This window comes from Mus musculus, chromosome 11, assembly GCF_000001635.26.
Source record: "Mus musculus strain C57BL/6J chromosome 11, GRCm38.p6 C57BL/6J".
NCBI lineage: Eukaryota > Metazoa > Chordata > Mammalia > Rodentia > Muridae > Mus > Mus musculus.
Window position 1 is genome coordinate 11,913,803 of NC_000077.6, and position 21,390 is coordinate 11,935,192.

Here is a 21,390-nt window from a genome sequence, read left to right on the forward strand (position 1 = left end):
CCTTTCCTGGTTTCCTCTCCCCAAACTGTCGCAGACTCTCTGGGTCCCTGTGTCTGTGTGGAACGGGGTCTCTCGACGGGGGTGGGCAAAGCGTGGATGAATGAAAAACACACACAGGAGAGTTTGTGTGGAATCTGAATGTATTTTCCAAATCAAGCATCAGACTTTTTATGCAGAAGACAATAAAGAAGTTGGGTGACATACCCGCAAGGTACAAATGAGGTAACCGGATGCTTAATGACTCTTACACATAACAGAGGAATGAAAACGCAAAGACTGGCAGGAACTGGGCAATAAAATAACTGAGACAGAGTCAGCTCTATCTAAGGTCAGCTATAGTCTTAGAAGCCAGGTGTGAGAACTTTTCACTCCTAGGGCAAGGGCTTTCACACCGAAGTCATGGTTCTAACTAGGGAGTTCCGTTCTAACTAACCATCTCATGAATAATGCAATACTCTAAAACCACAGCCTGATCTACTTCCTAAACCATTGTAAATTCCTGTATATAGGTGTAACTCAGCTATAATTCTAAATATCTATCCTGGTTTCTCCTACGGTCAGAAACTTCTTTCTTCCTTAGTGATGGTAAATTCCTGTGAAGGGCAGTGACCTAACTTTTACTCAAAGAGATAGTATAATACCAGGGGCAGTACTGAATTCCAAACCCAAGGTCTTGCTAAGGACGAACTAGGACTGTTGGAACACTGGCAGACGGCTTTAGCTATGTCAGAATTCAATCTTAAAAGGCACTTATGATAGGAAGATATTGAAAGAGAGTACGTGGATCCATACACTAGACTAATGCGGGAATGGAACGCGGGAATGAAAAATTACTGTATGGGTAGGGAACGCTAGACTGCAGGAGGAGAGCTTCCTTGAAACTCTTTTGCCTCATGAGTGACTTTTAAGCCTCTCGGCTTGTCCAGTTGACTCGACCAGAGAGTGTAGCACCAAACTCCCTATCCTATCCCCGCTCCCCCTGCTCACCAACCCACCTACTCCCACTTCCTGGTCCTGGCATTCCTCTACACTGGGGGCATTGAGCCTTCACAGGAACAAGGCCCTCTCCTCCCATTGATGACCTACAAGGCCATCCTCTGCTACATGTATGGCTGGAGCCAGGGGTCCCTCCATGTGTACTTTTTGGTTGGCGGTTTAGTCCCAGGAAGCTTTGGGGGTACTGGTTGGTTCATATTGTTGTTCCTCCTATGGGGATGCAAACCCCATTAGCTCCTTGGGTGCTTTCTCTAGCTCCTCCATTGAGGACCCTGTTCTCAGGCAATGGTTGGCTGAGAGCATCCACCTCTGTATTTGTCAGGCACTGGCAGAGCCTCTCAGGAGACAGCTATATCAGGCTCCTGTCAGCAAGCACTTGTTGGCACCCACAATAGTTTCTGGGTTTGGTAACTATATATGGGATGGATCTCCAGGTAGGGCAGTCTCTGGAAGGCCTTTCCTTCAGTCTCTGCTCCACACTTTGTCTCTGTATCTCCTCCCATGGGTATTTTGTTCCCCCTTCTAAGAAGGATTGAATTATCCACACTTTGGTCTTCGTTCTTCTTGAGCTTCCTGTCACCTGTGAATTGTATTTTGGGTATTCCAAGCTTCTGGGCTAATATCTACTTATCAGTGAGTACATGCCATGTGTGTTCTTTTGTGGTCGGGTTACCTCACTCAGGATGATATTTTCTAGTTCCATCCATTTGCCTAAGAATTTCATGAAGTCACTGTTTTTAATAGCTGAATAGTACTCCATTGTGTAAATGTACCACATTTTCTGTATCCATTCCTCTGTTGAAGGACATATGGGTTGTTTCCAGCTTCTGACTACTATAAATATGGCTGCTATGAACATAGTGGAAAATGTGTCCTTGCTATATGTTTGGGTATATACCCAGGAGTGGTATAGTTAGGTGTTCAGGTAATACTATGTACAATTTTCTGAGGAACTGCCAAGCTGATTTCCAGAGTGTTTGTATATCATCTTGCAATTCTACCAGCAATGGAGGAGTGTTGCCCTTTCTCCACATCCTTGCCAGCATCTGCTGTCACCTGAGTTTTTGATCTTAGCCATTCTGACTGGTATGAGGTGGAATCTCAGGGATATTTTGTTTTGCATTTCCCTAATGACTAAGGATGTTGAACATTTCTTTAGGTGCTTCTCAGCCATTCAGTATTTCTTAGTTGAGATTTCTTTGTTTAGCCCTGTACCTAATTTTTTAATAGGGTTATTTGTTTCTTTGGAGTCTAACTTCTTGCGTTTTTTTTTTGTTTTTTTTGTTTTTTGTTGTTGTTGTTGTTGTTGTTGTTTTGGTTTTTCGAAGCAGAGTTTCTCTGTAGCCCTGGCTGTCCTGGAACTCACTCTGTAGACCAGGCTGGCCTCGAACTCAGAAATCCGCCTGCTTCTGCCTCCCAAGTACTGGGATTAAAGGCGTGCGCCACCACTGCCCGGCGTGGTTTTTGTATATATTGGATATGAGCTCTCTATTTGTTGTAAGGTTGGTAAAGATCTTTTCCCAACCCCTTGGTTGCTGTTTTATCCTATCTTACAGAAGCTTTGCAATTTTATAAGGTCCCATTTGTCAATCCTTGATCTGAGAGCATAAGCTGTTGGTGTTCTCTGTTCAGGAAAATTTTCCCTGTGCCCATGTGCTCGAGGCTCTTCTCCATTTTCTTTTCTATTAGTTTCAGTGTATCTGGCTTTATGTGGAGGTCCTTGATCCACTTGGACTTGAGTTTTGTACAAGGAGATAAAAATGGATCAATTTGCTTTCTTCTACATGCTGACTGCTAGTTGAACCAGCACCATTTGTTGAAAATGCTGTCTTTTTTTTCTACTGGATGGTTTTAGCTCCTTTGTCAAAGATCAAGTTACTATAGGTGTGTGGGTTCATTCTTGCCTCTTCAATTCTGTTCCATTTATCTACCTGCCTGTCACTGTACCAATACCATGTAGTTTTTATTACAATTGCTCTGTAGTACCGCTTGAGGTCAGGCATGGTGATTTCCCCAGAAGTTCTTTTATTGTTGAGAATAGTTTTTGCTATCCTAGGTTTTTTGTTAGTCAAAATGTATTTGGAAATTGCCCTTCTAACTTTGTGAATAATTGAGGTGGAATTTTGAGGTGGAAATTGCATTGAATCTGTAGAATGCTTTCAGCAAGATGGCCATTTTTACTATATTAATTCTGCCAATCCATGAGCATAGAAGCTTTTTCCATCTTCTGAGATTTTCTTCAATTTCTTTCTTCAGAGACTTGAAGTTCTTTTCATACACATCTTCCATTTGCTTAGAGTCACACCAAGGTATTTTATATTATTTGTGACTATTGTGAAGGGTGTTGTCTCCCTAATTTCTTTCTCAGCCTGTTTATCCTTTGAGTACAGAAAGGTCACTGATTTGTTTGAGTTAATTTTGTATCCAACTACTTCACTGAAGCTGTTTATCAGGTTTAGGAGTTCTCTGGTGGAATTTTGGGGTCACTTAAGTACACTATCACATCATCTGCAAAAAGTGATATTTTGATTTCTTTCTTTCCAATTTGTATCCCTTTGACCTCTTTTTGTTGTCTAATTGCTCTGACTAGAACTTCAAGTACTATATTGAATAGGTAGGGAGAAAGTGGGCAACCTTGTCTAGTCCTGATTTTAGTGGGATTGCTTCAAGTCTCTCTCCATTTAGTTTGATGTTGGCTACTGGTTTGCTGTATATTGCTTTTACTATGTTCAGGTATGGATCTTGAATTCCTGATCTTTCCAAGACTTTTCTCATGAAGGGGTGTTGGATATTGTCAAATGCTCTCTCGGCATCTAATGAAAAGATCATGTCGGGTTTTTTTCTTTGAGTTTGTTTATATGGTGGATTTCCGTATATTGAACCATCCCTGCATCCCTGGGATGAAGCCTACTTGATCAGGATGGATGATCAGTTTAACGTGTTCTTGGATTCGGTTTGTGAAAATTTTATTTAGTATTTTTGCATCGATATTCATAAGGAAAATTGGTCTCAAGTTCTCTTTTTCTTTGTTGGGTCTTTGTGGGGTTTAGGTATCAGAGTAATTGTGGCTTCATAGAATGAATTGGGTAGAGGACCTTCTGTTTCTATTTTGTAGATTAGTTTGTAGAGTTGGTATTAGGTCTCCTTGGAAGGTCTGAGAGAACTCTGCACTAAACCCATCTGGTTCTGGGCTTTTTTTTTTTGTTGGGAAATTATTATTTATTATTATTATTAATTTTTTTTTGGTTTTTTGAGACAGGGTTTCTCTGTGTAGCCTTGGCTGTCCTGGAACTCACTCTGTAGACCAGGCTGGCCTTGAACTAAGAAATCCGCCTGCCTCTGCCTCCCGAGTGCTGGGATTAAAGGCACGCGACACCACGCCCGGCTTGGATGGGAGACTACTAATGACTGCTTTTATATTTCCTTAGGGGTTTTGGGACTATGTAGATAGTTTTATCTGATCCTGATTTAACTTTGGTACCTGGTATCTGTCTAGAAAATTGTCCATTTCACCCAGATTTTCCAGTTTTGTTGAGTATAGGCTTTTGTAGTAGGGTTTGATGATTTTTTTTTGGATTTCCTCTGTTTCTGTTGTTATGTCTTCCTTTTCTTTTCTTTTTTTTTTTTTTTTTTTTTTTTTTTTTGGTTTTTTGAGACAGGGTTTCTCTGTACAGCCCTGGCTGTCCTGGAACTCACTTTGTAGACCAGGCTGGCCTCGAACTCAGAAATCTGCCTGCCTCTGCCTCCTGAGTGCTGGGATTAAAGGCGTGCGCCACCACGCCCGGCGGTATGTCTTCCTTTTCGTTTCTGATTTTTTTTTTTTTTAATTTGGATACTGTCTCTGTGTCCTCTGGGTAGTCTGGCTAAGGAATTATCTATCTTGTTGATTTTCTCAAAGAACCAGTTCCTGGTTTTTGTTTATTCTTTGTACAGTTCTTTTTTTTTTTTTCCTACTTGGTTGATTTCAGCCTTGAGTTTGATTATTTCCTGCCATCTACTCCTCTTGGGTATATTTGCTTCTTTTTGTTCTAGAGCTTTCAGGTGTGTTGTTAAACTGCTAGTGTATGCCCTCTCCAGTTTCTTTTTGGAGACACTCAGAGCTATGAGTTTTCTTCTTAGTACTGCTTTCATTGTGTCCCATAAGTTTGGGTATGCAGTGACTTTATTTTTATTAAACTCCTTTGAAGGCCTGAATTTGTGGAAAGATAATGGTATAAATTTGGTTTTGTCATGGAATATCTTGATTTCTCCATCTATGGTTATTGGGAGTTTTGCTGGATATAGTAGCCTGGGCTGGCATTTGTGTTCTCTTAGGGTCTATATGACGTCTGCCCAGGATCTTCTGGCTTTTATAGTCTCTGGCGAGAAGTCTGGCGTAATTCTAATAGGTCTGCTTTTATATGTTGCTTGATCTTTTTCTTACTGCTTTTAATATTCTTTGTTTTGTGCATTTGGTGTTTTGATTATTATGTGAAGGGAGGAATTTCGTTTCTGGTCCAATCTATTTGGTTTTCTGTAGGCTTCTTGTATGTTCATGGGCATCTCTTTCTTTAGGTCAGGGAAATTTTCTTCTGTAATTTTGTTTTTCTCTCTTCTATACCTGTTATCCTTAGGTTTGGTCTTCTCATTGTGTCATGGATTTCCTAGATGTTTTGGGTTTGGGCTTTTTTGCATTTTGCATTTTCTTTGACAGTTGTGTCAATGTTTTCTATGGTATCTTCTGCACCTGAGAGTCTCTCTTCTATTCTGTTGGTGGTGCTTGCATCTATGACTCCTGATCTCTTTCCTAGGTTTTCTATCTCCAGAATTGTCTCCCTTTGTGATTTCTTTATTGTTTCTAGTTCCATTTTTAGATTCTGGATGTTTTTGTTCAATTCCTTCGCCTGTTTGGATGTGTTTTCCTGTAATTCTTTAAGGGAGTTATTTATGTCCTTCTTAAAATCTCCTATCATCATCATGAGATGTGATTTTTTTAATTCAAATCTTAAATTTTCTGGTGTGTTGGGGTATCCAGGACTTGCTGTGATGGGAGAACTGGGTTCTGATGATGCCACGTAGCCTTGGTTTCTGTTGGTAAGGTTCTTGTGCTTGCCTTTCTCCATCTGGTTATCTCAGGTGTTAGTTCGTCTTGCTGTCTCTTCCTGGAGCATGTCCTTCCCGTGGGCCGGCCTGTAAGCCTGTGTCAGCACTCCAGGGAGACCAGCTCTCTCCCAGCGGGACCTGTGTACAGATGGTGACCAGAAGGATCCCATTTCAGCTGCTCCACTGTTCCTGTGCCCTGTACACTCCTAGCCGGTCCCACTTTAGACTGTTATTGGAAAGTGGCTATCTCACCTCTGAACCTGGGAGTGAGAGCACTCTTGGGAGACCAGCTGTCTCCTGGTGGGACCTGTGCACAGAGTGACTTAGGCATTTTCAACCATCTCTGCCCCTTCAGGATAAAGCCAACTTGATCACAGTGGATGCTCTTTCTCAGAGATACCTGCATTCAGTTTTCTGTTGTTTTCTTCAGTCATACTAATACCTAAAAGGTGAAGAAGATGCATGCTACTGGAAACTTAGATAGTTGTTACCAGCCTTCCATAGACAAACTCTCTTCTTCTGCAGCTTTTTAAAGAATTTATTTTATGTGTGCCTGGCCTGGGAGATGAACCAAGCTAGAATTAGGATGCCTGTCTTAGTTAGGGTTTGTATTCCTGCACAATACATCATGACTAAGAAGCAAGTTGAGGAGGTAAGGGTTTGTTCCACCAAAGGAAGTCAGGACAGGAACTCACACAGGGCAGGGACTAGGAGGCAGGAGCTGATGCAGAGGCCATGGAGAGTTGCTGCTTACTGGATTGCTTCCCCTGTGTTGCTCAGCTTGCTTTCTTATAGGACCCAGGATTCCCAGCTCAGGGATGGCGATACCCACAATAGACCCTCCCACCCTTGATCACTAATTGAGAAAATGCCTTACAGCTGGATCTCATGGAGGCATTTCCTCAAGGAAGGCTCCTTTCTCTGTGCTAACTCCAGCTTGTGTCAAGTTGACACAGAACCAATCAGTACAGATGCCTATGTTGAAATGGAGCTAGGTGAGTAGAACTTAGAGAGCAGGACTATCGAGAGTCTGGTATTTGCTTCGTACCTAGGGCTGTAGGAATGAGTGAGACCAACACAGAGTTCCTTTGCTAGTCACCAGTTAATATGGCTCTTTACTCCTTTTTTTTTTTTTTTTTTGTCCTTTTGAGACAGGGTCTCAGTATGCATTTCAGTATGACTAATCGCTAGCTCCCAATATATCTGAAGTTAGCCTCAAACACTTGATCTTTCTGCTTCAGCCTCATACGTGCTGGAATTACAGGAGTATGGCAAGCTTGACCTACATACTCCTTTAAAATATGCTAGGTATTGAACCCAGGCCTTTAAGTATGCCAAGCATATGTTATCACTGAATGCACCATGCTAATTATCAACAATATCCCCCAAAGGCCCCAGCCAACTGGGAAATCTTATAAAACTTAAAAGGTATGGCTTAGAGGAAGGAAGTTAATTCTTTGAAGGGCAATGTCTCTCTCTCTCTCTCCCCCTCCCTCTCTTTTTCTTTCTCTCTCTCTTTCCCCCTACCACTTGATCTCACTTCCTGTCCACCACGAGGTAACCTCATTGAGGCACTATGCATCCCTTCTATGACATACTGGTTTGACCCAAGCTCATTGTAAAACCTTCAAAACTGTGAGCCCAAATAACCATTTCCTTTTTTCCCCAGACAAGATTTCTCTGTGTACCCTTGGCTGCCCTGGAACTCACTGTGTGTTAGACCAGGCTAGCCTTTGAGATCACCCTGCCTCTATCTTCTGAGTGTTGGGATTAAAGGCATATACCACCACCACCACCACCCGCTTCATTTCCTCTTTTTAAATTATTATCTTCAGTACTTTGTTACAGTTGTGGAATGCTACCACAATAGTATATTGGAGCCAGATTGTAAGTAAAATTAAAAATAGTGTACTTCACTCTATGCACAAATTAAAGACTCATTGGTTAGTGCCTGTTTCTCAATTCAAAACGCATCAAGAATCTCAAACTTGAAAGAGGCCGGGGAGGTAAATTGGCCTTCCAAAACTAACAAAACAGAAAACACCACTATGCTCTGCCTAAATAACTTTTGAAGCATCAAATCTGCTTTAACTCAATTCATCGATGAATGTTATGGTGCCAAGGAAGCACTCTGCCATTGAGCCACACCCTGGACTATGATCCCTATTTCAAATGCAGTTGCCAAGGCAAGGCCATCTTTTATTTATTTATTTTTATTTTTAAAATTTTTAATAATTTACTTTTGTTTTCTGTGTATTGGTGATTTGATGGCATGTATTCTGTGTGAGCATGTCAGATACCCTGGTACAGAAGTTACAAGCAGTTGTGAGTGGCCATGTGGGTGCTGGGGAACCCAGCATCTCTGGAAGGACAGACAGTGCTCTTAACCACTGATCCATCTCTTCAACCCTTGGCAAGGACATCTTTTGGGAAGTTCTGCCAGCCAATATTTTTCTCTCACTCCAGCTGTTATGTCAATTGCCTTTGTACAGGCCAGTGTGTTCTATACGGAGACAGTTCAGCTCCTCTGAGTCTGGAGAGATCTCCCATGGATAGCAGTCCTGGGGAAGAGGTGCCTATCTTGAGAAATATAAAATTTACCTTTTCGATCTCTGCTCCCCACTTGCTTCTGGAAAGGCTGACATTCAGTTAGGAAGCATGTTTTGGGGCTGTTTTTCTTCAGAGAGCTGTGTAGAGGAGGCCCAAACAGTTGAATTTTGCATCTAATATACACCTATGCTGTGAAGCGTTGTCATTCATTTATTAGAAGAGAGTAAAAAGACCAAGTTGAATCCGGGTAGTAGGTAGTCCATTAGAATGTGAATTAATCTGACCCAGCCATGTCTCGCCTGTAGGATGGGATGGGTAAGTGGAAAGTCCTTACTCTCAAATCTAGAGCCGAGCTTTTCTGGACAACTGGGCAAGTCACAGTGTGGGCAGATTCTCCAATGAATCACTTACTGCTCACTCCAATCCACCATTGCTACTTCTATGTTTCACTGTCTCACTTAGACTGGTGCCTTTTAATTGACCCTTTTGTGATGATGAGTATACCCTCTGCATTCTCTGCACAGCCACTAGCTCAATGTTGCTACTTAGAACTAAAAACAGAGCTGAGAAATTGAGAGGCTAAAGCTTTCCTTTTATGTATTTGGGTTCTTTTTGGGCAGAGGATAAAGAATTTCTTGGCCTTGATCTTATCTTCTTAGAGTCATGACTGCAGGAACACACTACTATGTTGGTTTTAGTTAATTACTTAATGATGTGTGTGTATGTATGGTGAACATGGATGTGTGCATATTGTGTGTGTAGACACTAAAGGACATCTTTCAAGGGTTGGGTCTTACCTTCCACCTTGTTTTGAGTTGGAGTCTTTCTTGTTTTTCTTGTCTTGTGCCTTTGGGATACCATGGCCCTCTTTTACTGTCTAATTAGTGGGAATATGAATTTGAAGTTCTATGGGCTACTGGTATCATTGGACAGAACACACAAGGTCTAAGACCACCTTTGGCCACGTCCATCTTTGTTGGAAGGCCGTGCTATTTAAGGTTGCAGTCCATGTCCAAGCTCAGTGCAAAACGGAGGGCTCCTTTTCTCAGCAAGGCTGTTTCTTCTCTGCCTGATCTTATCTGGAGAGCATGTTTAAGCACAAGGGTGTGACTGTATCTAGAAGATGACTATGCACAGAGCTTCTTGCAAGTACAGCATGATTCAGCACATAAATCCTGATTAGCCCTTCCCACCCTGTGATAACTAGGTACAGTTTCTGACCAGTTAGTCCTTCCCACCCCCCCCCCAGATTAATCAATCAATCAATCAATCAATCAATCAATCAATCAATCAATCAAACAAACAAGAGGAAAGTCCTATAGCCTCTGGCCAGATTACAGGTTCAACTTATCTTCTAGTAAGAGTTCCTCTTCATATAAATGAAGCATTCCCAGGTGTCCACCCTAGTCAATAATATATATCTTAAAATTTCCTACCCATTCCCCAAATCTATATAGTCCTCATTCATTTCCAATAAAGTTAAGCTGTCTTGCTGAAGCTGACCCCAGAAGTCAATCATCCTTCCATTGTCTGTACCCTGCCCCCTGCTTCTCCTTTTGTCCTGGCAGACTGGTGACTAACAGAGGGGAAGAGAGGGTCACACATCTTCTTTTGTTTTTGCCCCCCACCCCCATGGGGTTTCTCTGTGCAGCTCTAGCTGTCCTGGAGCTTGCTTTATGGACCAGGCTGACCTCCAACTCAGAGATCCACCTGCATCTACTGCCCACGCACTGGGATCAAAAGGTGTGCGCCACAGCTGCCTGACTTCATCTTCATGATGCTAATCACTCACCTTCCAGATGAATTTCCCTTCTGACCCAGAGCTTCCGTTTGCACTTACTTCCCTTAGCATTCTGTGCTGCACCTCACAGACATCAGTGTATATGTGAGAAAGCACACAGTACTGTCCCTGTTTATCTGTGGGGGATTGGTTCAATATGTTCTATAGATAAAACAAACCTGCACATACTCAAATCTGTATAGTCTCAGGTCTCATATACTAAATGACATCATATCTGTGTATACACTAAATATATCCTCTTGTAAGCTTAATATTGTCAATAGAATACTTATAGTATCTAATATAAAGGTTGCCATATATATATATATATATATATATATATATATATATATACCTACCATAGGGAATAAGGAAATGGGAGGCTATAAATATTTAATATCATGTAACCTCTATGAGCAACAGTGCAACATTTTCAGTTCAGGCTTAGTTAAATCTACTGAGATTGGTTGATACAGAGGTCTGGCTATAATTCCAACAGATTTTATTATTAAAAGAACTGGCAATAACTTTTATTTCAAATAACAAGCCTCCAAAATGACATCTGATTAATAAATATTCAATGGAAAAACCAAGTAAAAATGTTTTTCCGGTTGTAAAATTTATTGGAAAGCCTTTCAGGAGAGCCATCTGGAAGGTGTGAGTCCACGTGTGGGAGAGAGGATTTAATGAGATGAGCCATTATAATCGCCTTGAGCTATCCACACAGCCCTTTGTCACAGGGCTTGCTGATTTATTTTGTGTACCAACATCAAGGAGTAGTTGAGAAGGTAGCAAAGAGGAGAACTGACAGTAAAGGGTTTGGGAAGAGCAGATGCCAGGAGCAGCAGGGAAAAGTGATCCAATACACAAACAGTTGAGCTCTTTCAAACCGAACTAAGGGCTTGGAAACATAGTTCAAGTCGGGCGTGGTGGCACACCCCTTTAATCCCAGCACTCGGGAGGCAAAGGCAGGTGGATTTCTGAGTTCGAGGCCAGCCTGATCTACAGAGTGAGTTCCAGGACAGCCAGGGCTACACAGAGAAACCCTGTCTCGAAAAACCAAAAAAAAAGGAAACATAGTTCAGTGGAAGAGCGAGTGCCTGCCTAGCATGTGTGCCGTGCTGGGTTTCATCTCTAGTACTAGTTAGAAACTAAAAATAAACCAAATTAAAGCAAGCCAAAACAACGATAACAACAACAAAACACCCAGAAGTAATACATGAATTAGTTCAAGGAATCAAACCTATAGTTGGAAGGTGTGCCCTGTATTCCAGAAAACAAACACACAATCTATCAGAAAAGGACAAATGATATCAACTCCCTTTACTGTGCAAGGTCTTTCATGGCTTCTCAAAATCTGCCACTTATCCTGAGGATGCCCTCTGGGGCTGAGACTGGCATGGCTCACTTGGCTCACTTTCATCTTACTGCTTCTCCAGGGCTCTGATAGCAGCCACACCACGGTGGTGGATGATGGGATGACACATAAAGCTAGTGTTGGTTGTTTAGTTAGTTAGTTAGTTAGTTTGTTATGGTCACCAGCTAGAGGCATCTGAGAACATTCCTCCACTAGATTGGCTTAGAGACAAGTCTGTGGGGCTTTTCCTTGGTTGATGTGGGAGGGCCTATCTGTAATGCCCAAAATTAACCTGTAAGCTCCACCTGCCAAAGGACCAGGTACCTTCCTGAAATACTGGGAGTTGTGGTTCTGGAAAAATAACAGAAAGCAATCAAAGCCTGATGGGAAAGCACCATGGCTTATGGGTTTGCCTTTAGAAGCCACTGCTTATAGATGAGGCCATTGATCTGGAAAATTCCAGGGAGTGGTCCTGATCCAAGTCCACCTCTTGGTCAGTATTTAATATTTAATAAAGCTTGCTTTAAATGCTGCCCAAAATAGTGAAACTGGTTTTTCTCTGGCAAATCTCAGGATTGTACTATGGGGGTTGCCATCTCAGGCCAGGTGGTGCTGAGTTGTTTAAGAAAGCAGACAAGTTGGGTGGTGGTGGTGGTGCATACTATTAATCCCAGCACTTCAAGGCAGACCTGGAGGTGGAGAGCTGGATCTCCGAGTTTGAGGTTAGCCAGGAAGAGCAAGCAGGTCAGTAATCAGTGTTTCCCCATGGTCTCTGCTTCAACTTTTGCCTTGATTCCCTTCATGAATGACTATAAACTGGAAAAGCCCCTTTCCTTCCCAAGTTGCTTTTGGTCTTGCTTTGAGTCTTATCACATCAATTGATACCGGGGCAGATCTGACCATGTTCCGTATCCCATCATCCGGGTGTAGGGTGGGAGGGAAGTGCTGATTGTGGAAGTGTTCAGAACGTTGGCCTGGAAAAGCCATTGAGTTCTCAGAGCCTAATAAGCTATTGTGGGAGCTTAGAAGGCAATGCTCTACAAAGTTCAGACAATGGAGGCCTGGCTTGTGAAACTTCAGAAGGAAGTTTGAGTGTCTCTCAGAGCCCCTAGCAGGGCAGTTCATGTGGCGGATTTAAAGTAATCCTCTGGAGTGTGTGGTCAGCTAGGGATGCCGAATCAGTCCTCCAGGATCAAGACAAGATCAGGACGACTGGAGTGAAAGCTTTGCTTCACTGCAGTGGTTCTTAAGCTTGCTAATGCTGACCCTGTAACACAGTTCCTCATGTTGTGATGACCCCTCACAAAATTATTTTTGTTCCTACTTCATGACTGCAGTCTTGCTATTGCTATGAATTGTAATGTAAATATCTGATATGCAGGATATCTGATACATGGCCCTTGTAAAAAGGTTGTTTCATTCGACCCTAAAGGGGTCATGTCCCACGTGTTGAGACTGCTGCTTTAGTTGGACGATTGCTGCGGGTCAGCTGGAGCTGAGAAATCAGCTATGGTTAAGAGGAAACCAGTATTAAGAGGAGACTAGTATCATTGAGGTGAAATCTTTTGAAATTCTTTCCTCAGGGTTAGCACACAAATACTGTGGCCTAGAGAGTACCAAGGTTTCATCTCATGCTGGCAGCTGAATTTCGAGATGTGTAAGAGTCTCCTAGGTGCTCCTGATTTTGAAGGCATGCAGGGTCTCGGAGAACAGCTGAGGCTTGGCACTGTGAGGCCAGGAGAGGTCATTGTGAAGGTGCAGCCCAGATTCGCAACTGTGAGCTACAGGGTTTAATTTACACTGTTGAATTTTGGTTTTGCTTTGTTTGTGACTATGTCCTGGTTCATTCCTCTTAAAATGAAAGTATGTAATTTATTTTTCATTTTAAAGGAGTCCACAGTTGAGAGTTTGGGCTTCTTAAAAATTTTTATTTTTATTGTTTTGTGCATTGGCATTTTGCCTCCATGTATGTCTAGGTGAGACTGTCCGACTTAGAGTTACAGACAGTTGTGAGTTGCCATGTCGGTGCTGGGATTTGTACTTCAGTCCTTTGGAAGGTGTAGTCAGTGCCTTTAACCACTGAGCCATCTCTGTAGCCCCAGGAGTTTGGACTTTCAAGGAGACTTTTTTTTTTTAATAGAACTTGGACTTTTACAGTGTTACAGACTTTATAAAGTTCTGCTTTGTTTTATTTTGTGATATTAACATGGATCCTTAGGGACAAACAAGAAAGGAAAGTTTATGGTTTAATAGTGATGAGGTTGTGTATCAAGGTGAAAAGAAAGTCAATTGGCTAATGTTTTGTCAACTTGATACAAAGTCATCCGAGAAGGAACTTCAAATTAAGAAAACGCCTCTGTCACACTGTAGGCCAGTCTGTGGGCTGTGTGGTGTCTTCTTGATTGATGCAGGCAGTGCCGTCTATGGGCAAGTGGTTCTGGCACAGGTAAGGATGCACACTGAGCGAGCTAGAAGTTAGACAGTGAGGAGGTCCTCCATGGCTTTTGAGTCAGTTCCTGCCTTGAGTTCCTGCCCTGGCTTCCCTTCCAAATGGACAACTGTAAAATGAAATAAACCCTTAACTCCCCGAGTTGACTTTGGTTATGGTGTTTTATCACCATAATAGAAAACACACTGAGACAAACCTGATAGTGTCCATGAAGCATTTTCCATCCTGTTCCCGATCTTTTTTTTTAAAGATTTATTTATTATGTTAGTATAGTACACTGTAGCTGTCTTTAGACACACCAGAAGAAGGAGTCAGATCTCATTATGGATGGTTGTGAGCCACCATGTGGTTGCTGGAATTTGAACTCAGGACCTTCAGAAGAGCAGTCAGTGCTCTTAACCGCTGAGTCATCTCACCAGCCCTGTTCCCAATCTTTAAGAGTGAGGTCTAAGTGCAAATGTACAAAGTCGTGTGATTGAATCTTCTACTTTAGTGTTTTCATGATCACTGAAAAGATAACCTTTGAAACAGAGTCTCAGATAGTCTAAGCTGGCTTCAGGCCTCTATTGCTAAGGTCAGTCTTGACAGAACTGTCCTCCTGCCTCTGCCGCCCAAGTGTTGGAATTAAAGGATTATAGTTATATGCACTGCTTGGCACAGAAGATATACTTTAACCACTTATGAAGCAGTGATATCAAGGTTCACATTGTGCTCAGAGCATTTTTTTCTTCTTCCCACATGTGCTGTTTTGTTTGGCTTCTGTTGGCCTATTTGGAGTGACCAAAGTACATTTGGAACTGTGGTCTGGCCATGCCATCACGGCCTTGGCTCTCACTATGACCTGTGAAGCAGTGCTGTGTCATGATGGGATGGAGGTGTGGTGCATCATTGCCCTGCCTCTGAGATTTGCTTGTTTTTGTGAGGGGACAGATTCACAGTGTGTGTGGTGTGCATGTCAAGGCCTGAAGTAGACATCGGTTGTCTTCTTTGGAGACCCTCTACTTAAATGTGCTGAAACTGTGCCTCTCACAGAACCCAAGGCTCACCAGTTCTGGCTAGTTTGGCTAGCCTGCTTGTCGTACAGACTGTTGCCTTACATGAGAGGACTGCAGAGCTGCCACACTTGCCTGACTTTTATTTAAGTTCTGGAGACCCAAACTCTGGTTCCCCATGCTGACACAGCAAGCATTTTGTCCACTGAATCATCTCCATAGTCTAGGGACTCCTGCTCTAAAACTACATGAACTAGTCTTCCAAACATTGCAGGTGACAGGGGTAGGTTGTGAAGGAGGCATGAAGACAGAGAGCCCTCCAGTGAGGGCTTATGATAGCAATGGCCAGCGTGTCCATTTTCTTAATTTGCCAATTCCTTTCAATAGTAGTATATTCTAGTTTGTGTGTATAAATGTTTTGTTCCCATATACGTGTGCCATTTATATGCCTGGTGCCCGAGATGACCAGAAAAGGGCATCTGATTTCCTGGAACTATAATTAACAGGTGGTTGTGAGTTGTCTTGTCAATGCTAGGACCAAACTAGAAGAGCAGCTGGTGCCCTTAATTGCTGAGCTGTCTTTATAAGACCCCTTAGTTTCTGATTTGGCAAGAATAGCCCAGATCCTTGATGTTTTAATACCTTGTCAAATGTGAAGGTCTGATTTTGGAGGCGTTTATTAAACTTCGTGGATATCTGATTCTCTGAAACCCTCCAAGTTCTGTGATTCCTTATGCATGCCTGTACATAGTCCTGGGTATAGAGGTGTCCATGAACAGAATGCTCCTGCTTGTGTGGAGGCCACCGGTTTAACCTTGGGTGTCATTCCCCAGGTGCTATCCACTTTGTTTTGTGAGACAGGTTCTTTGATTTGATTCAGAGCTTATCAATTAGGCTGGGTGCCAGAGAGCCCCGAGGTCAGGTTTTGTCCTTAGCACTGGGATTATGAGTGTGTGCTACCACTGGTTTCCCTGGGGGCTCTGGCTTTTTTCCCCTTTCTTTTCTTTCTTTCTCTTTCTTTCTTTCTTTCTTTCTTTCTTTCTTTCTTTCTTTCTTTCTTTCTTTCTTTCTTTCTTTCTTTCTTTCTTTCTTTCTTTCTTCCTTCCTTCCTTCCTTCCTTCCTTCCTTCCTTTCTTTCTCCAAGACAGATTTCTACTCAAAGTCAGAGATCTGCCTGCCTCTGCCACCTGAGTGCTGGGGTTAAAAGCATGTGCCACCACTACCCGGTTGTAACACATATCTTTATCTTGTGTTGCAAGCATTTTACCATCTGAGCCATCTCTCTCCAGCCCAGGCCTGTGATTCTTGGCCAAGGTTGTCTTGGCATAACTGAACTGGCTCCACACCTTGTCTAATTTCCACAGGTACTGGGGATCTGAAATCTGTTTCTCCTGTGCTCGCAGCAGGCAGGCACTCCTACCCTCTGAACTTACCCGCCCCAAGCCCAGTTTATAGATATCGGCGCAAGCATTAAAAAAAAAACACGACAGGACACCAAGAACGCTTTATTAATGTTTATTTCTAATAACAAGAAACAGAACATCAGTCCCTTATTTGTACAAAAATACCTGAAAGTTTACAATTAGGTTCACGAGCCAAAGAGCTATATAGCACAAGGTGAAGCAAAGCACGCGGGATAAAGGTTTTGTCTATTAGTTAACACCCTCTGCATTCCCTGAAAACGGTTACATGTCAGGTCATTTTACCGGTCACTGCAGTTTGCACTATGACATCACAAATCTACGATGAGCTAGAAGCGCCCTCGGAGGCACAGCGATCGAACAGGCTGTCAGGTATTTAAGTGCAGAAAGGGGAAGACAAAACATCTAAGCTGAGGCACATATTTCTTCAAAGTTTAAGCAAACAATAAAAGAAAAAAGAAAACACGTTTGGAAACTCTTAACACCTAATAATAGAACAGAGTCTACCTATTAAAACCCTAAAAACCCAAAGCATTTGGCAGTTTCCTTCTCAACTTAGTCCAGGTGGTTACACGGAGTCGTCATTTAGAAAAGAAAATCACAGGCAGAGATTACAAAGTCAAACAGGCTCCAAAACAACCCTGAGCTGTCCCCTTTACATTCATGTCAATTAAATACAAAAATAAAAGTCAATTGTCCTTCAGTCTCTGATTAGGGGGGCTGGGAACCCGCTAACCTAGGGACCAGCTGTTTCAGGTGGAATTCCCAGCTGCCTGTGCAAAGGGCTGGCGATCTCGGGGCCACTGAAGTCTGCTACACTCAAGGTGGGTGGGTTGCAGCCTTCAACAATTCACTTCGGCAAGGGAAGTACAAAGTTCTACGTCAAACCAGCTACGTACGAAATTGTGAACCAGAGTCAAGCCTATACTTCCTCTTAAATAAAATGCATACTTATAAATATGAGATCCACATCCTAGTTGTCTACTGTTGAGACGAAAGAGAAATGGATTCTGCACTGTGGGGACCGGTCTGTGTAAACTGGAAAAAGAAACCCTAGGGTTGTTTGTTGTCTGTAAAAGTTCTGACCTTAAGTCAGCAAAAAGAAATGAGCACGGTAAAACTGAAATGTCTGTTATCTGTCTGTAAGGGGAAGATCAGTGGGAGCCTGCTGCCAGGTATGAACTTGAGAATTCTCTCATTGTCAACTTAACGATTAACTAGTTTCGAAAGAAAGAGAAATGCATTTGAGCACTTATGCATAAAAAATGGTTAACTAAAAAAAAGTCAAAAAAGATTAAAATGAAAAAAAAGGAAAAAAATTCTTCATTTGTTGTAATAACATCTCGTGGAAACACGGTTGCATGGTCTGTGAACTACAGTGTTTCTCTACTGTGGGCCAGCTTGCCACTGGCCTGCTTTACAAAGCGCTGTCATATCTATCTTCCACTATGCTGTCAACCATGGCAAATCAGAAGTGGCTCCCTGGGGAGCACTTCAATGAGTCGGGACAGGCAATCTAGTGGCTAACTCAGGTATGTAGCAGACTTTCTGGGTGGTATCAAGAAAGGGAAATGTGTTCACCACCGTTGTTGTCTGTGTGTTTCTCAAGGCAATCCTGTCTGCTACTCTCATGCCTGATAAATCATCAAGGGGACAACAGAGGGTCCTTCATGGAGCTCAGGGGACCCAATGATAACTCCGGCCACCTTCTGACTCCTCTCTCTCTCTGACTCCTCTCTCTCGGAGGAGGCAAACATCATGCTCCTAAAATCTGTCCAATGTTCACATCCATTGTGAGGTACTTCTCACCCTAAGCCAGCAGAGGCAAAGCCTCTGCATACCCTGCTCCTGCTGGCTTAGGGGGTTTTCAGTAGGGTGCAGAGGCCATCAAGCTTTCAAAGACTCAAAGCCAGCTTATGCTTGTGCCTCTGCAGCGTTTCCTTCTCTTTATCACCATAGATGCTCAGAGTGACAGAGCACAAGGCCAACAAGTTGGCGTTTTTTTCTCTTTCGATCCTTTAACCCCACCCCTACCCCACCCCTGTGGGAGAAGTGAAATGACTGAGGGTACTGCAGAGGGTAAAGGCAGCGATTATTCTACAACAGTGGGCGGCTGTGAAAATGGGAGGCACAGGGCACCCCAGATGGACTGTGTGGCATCCACAATGAATAGCAATGTGTTCCAAGAAGGCTGGCTGACATCAGTCTGAAGCTGAGGTCATGCAGCTGTGCTGTGCTGGGGAACAGTGAGTTTTCCAAAGTAATGAGGTCTCCAGCACCGTGGAGAACGAGACACACTAATAATACATGACCAGACGTCAGCACAACAACAACGATGACCAGACTGTGGCAGCTTGACTGCGTCCACAAAACATGCTAGGTGTCAACTGCGGTTGTCACCTTTTATCTTATTATTTTATTTAAAAAAAAAAAAAAAGCTTTTCAAGTATAATGGGAAGGACTGGAGCCAAACCCACACTGCCGCAACCTGCAGAGAGCAGGATGTTATCTAGAAAACTTGGGGGACCCATTTGTAGGCTAAAGCCTGCCAATTCAAAAATTCTTTGTCTGATCTGAGTTGCAAAGCCACATCCTCTCCTACCATAGGCTGAGTACAACATCGACAACGAAGAAGGAGTGCAAAAAAGTGATCAATACAAAAAGTAAACATCGCGGTTTGAATTGTCAAGGTTATTCCAGGGCAAGAGTTCATTTCCAATCATTTTTCTGCGGTTTTCACCCTACGTGGCCTAATCAAAATCGTCATTCCAGTTTCTTCCCACACTTGCACTGGATCTCTTCCCTCCCCCAATTTTAAATGGCTGACGCAGAGGGAGGTGGTCCTGTTTGATCCACAGCGGCAAATCTTTGTGAAGTCCAATAACTAATTGATGTAGGTCGGTTGGTACCGATCAAAAAGCCATGTTGTTCTGAGTCCTTGGGTGGGAGTAGGTGTGTGTTCTCACCCTCATGCAGATCTCTCTTCTCCGTTCCAGTGTCGCTGCCTCCAGCCTCTGTGAGTGGGCAAGGAGGTCATAAGGCCACGCGGATGCAGTGGTGTTTCAGCTTGCAGGGCAGAACACCTTTGTTGAGCTGGTAGAAGTCGACCAGCTGGATCAGATCGGAGAACTTGGTGTTCCCATCATCCAGAGTGAAGAAGGTCTGCCCATCATCCTCGCACTGTGGGGACACAGAAAACATTTGCCATGTTAGACAGTGTGACCTTGGGGGACAACCTGTGGCCCTGCAGGCAGGGAGAGTCAGACTATATCGGCCAGTCTCATAATTTCCATGCTTTTAAAAAGGAAAGCAAAGGGGATGAGAAAGGTGTTCTCTAATGGCACAGTGGAATGGACCAAGGGTAGAACTGTTTCGTGATCCAATGACCAAGTAGGCAGAAGAACATAAGCTCCCCTTGGGAGCCACTTAGCCATCAGCAAGTTCCTTTTAGAATTCTGAGAATTCTGAGCAGCCACGAGACATATCTACTCAGGTCAGACCATTCCTGTGCTGAAAAGAGCCAATGTCAAATCTGCTGTAAGAGTCCAGGAGACCTAGATATTCCTACCTAGCTAGCTACACATAAGCTGAGGTCTCAGGGCAACAGCAGCCTCAGCAACATTCCCTCTTGGAGTCTCTTGAGAACTGCTTCCCCAGACTTGAGGCCATTGGTGCTTATCTATAAGCTTATGTTTAAATTGAAAACTGCACTAGAAACAGAACCAGGGGACTCGGAAGGGCGGGCTGATTTGAAGGCATCGGTACTTACAGGTAAGATCTGGAAGTTTTTAATCTTCTGGTGATGGCACAGTGTCAGTACGAACGCCTTTGGATTACTCTGGCTGTCACGAAGGAGGAACAGCCTGGGGAGTGGAAAACCAGCAATTTATAATTGATTCCTTTTAAAATCTAAAATGAATTGTCTATATATGAGCATCCATGTATGCATGTGTACACCAGCTGGAAGTGACTGAGAAAAATGGGCTTGCAGCCATGATACTTTGGTGTTCTGGCACATGAGTGCTAGTACCTGAGTGACTTTCAGTGGCTACAGGGGATGCAGCACCCAGAAAGTAGTCTAGAATGTCATCCAACATTGAAAGGAACCTGGGCCCTGAGAATATGGCTGATTCTGGTGAGGCAGGGAAACAATAAAGATGGAACTGAAATGTTCTGTGTTCTCTAATGTCAGAATGTCAGAAAGTGTTCAAGGATTGACAGGGAATTGCCAAAATTATCCAACAAGAGAAGCTTTTCCCTAGAGAAGATGCTGAGCACACAAGGGAGGAGTGGAAGACTAGATAGAAAGTGTCTATCTGGGGATAGAAGCATGAAAAGAAACAGTATTTCCCAGTGCCTTACTCTTGATATTTACTCTTTACAAAAGGGAAAATACTAGCTTGATGGTACAGGAATAAGACTGAGACCATCTTTATCCAGTGTTAGATCCCCACCATGGGGATAGGACACACAGTCCTCAGATGTCTCCAGCCTGGATACACTGGGGAGGCTACTGCGCCATTTCCTGTGTACTCCTGCCCCAGATATAGGAGCCGACTCTAGCCATGGGGCACTGCCTGGGTGGGGTAAATCCAGACACCACTTGTCAGGTCTGCTGTCTGCTCACAACAGGAGCCAACTATAACGCCTGTGAGGATGTTGGACGCAGCACGCGAGGTTGTGGACTTTTCCTTTTGTTATGAAGCATACAATGAGGGCTACGCCAAAACTTTAAATGTGTAAGTGGCAACTGTATCAGCGTT

General features: G+C 43.1%; 1 protein-coding gene across 4 annotated transcripts in view; it reads right to left on the reverse strand.

Moving 5' to 3' along the window:
• Positions 1 to 16,696: 16,696 nt before the first annotated feature.
• The window catches only part of Grb10 (growth factor receptor bound protein 10), a 106,930-nt gene continuing 102,236 nt past the window's right edge, over positions 16,697 to 21,390 (reverse strand). For 3 of the 4 annotated variants that reach the window (NM_010345.4, NM_001370603.1, NM_001177629.1), the window contains 2 exons: positions 20,397 to 20,490; positions 16,697 to 19,807 (listed from right to left, as the gene is read on the reverse strand). In NM_010345.4, coding sequence (NP_034475.2) covers positions 19,661 to 19,807; positions 20,397 to 20,490 — 241 coding nt within the window. In that variant the 3' untranslated portion in view covers positions 16,697 to 19,660. The remainder of the gene's footprint in view (positions 19,808 to 20,396; positions 20,491 to 21,390) is intronic. The other variant, XM_011243664.2, reaches the window with a different exon arrangement.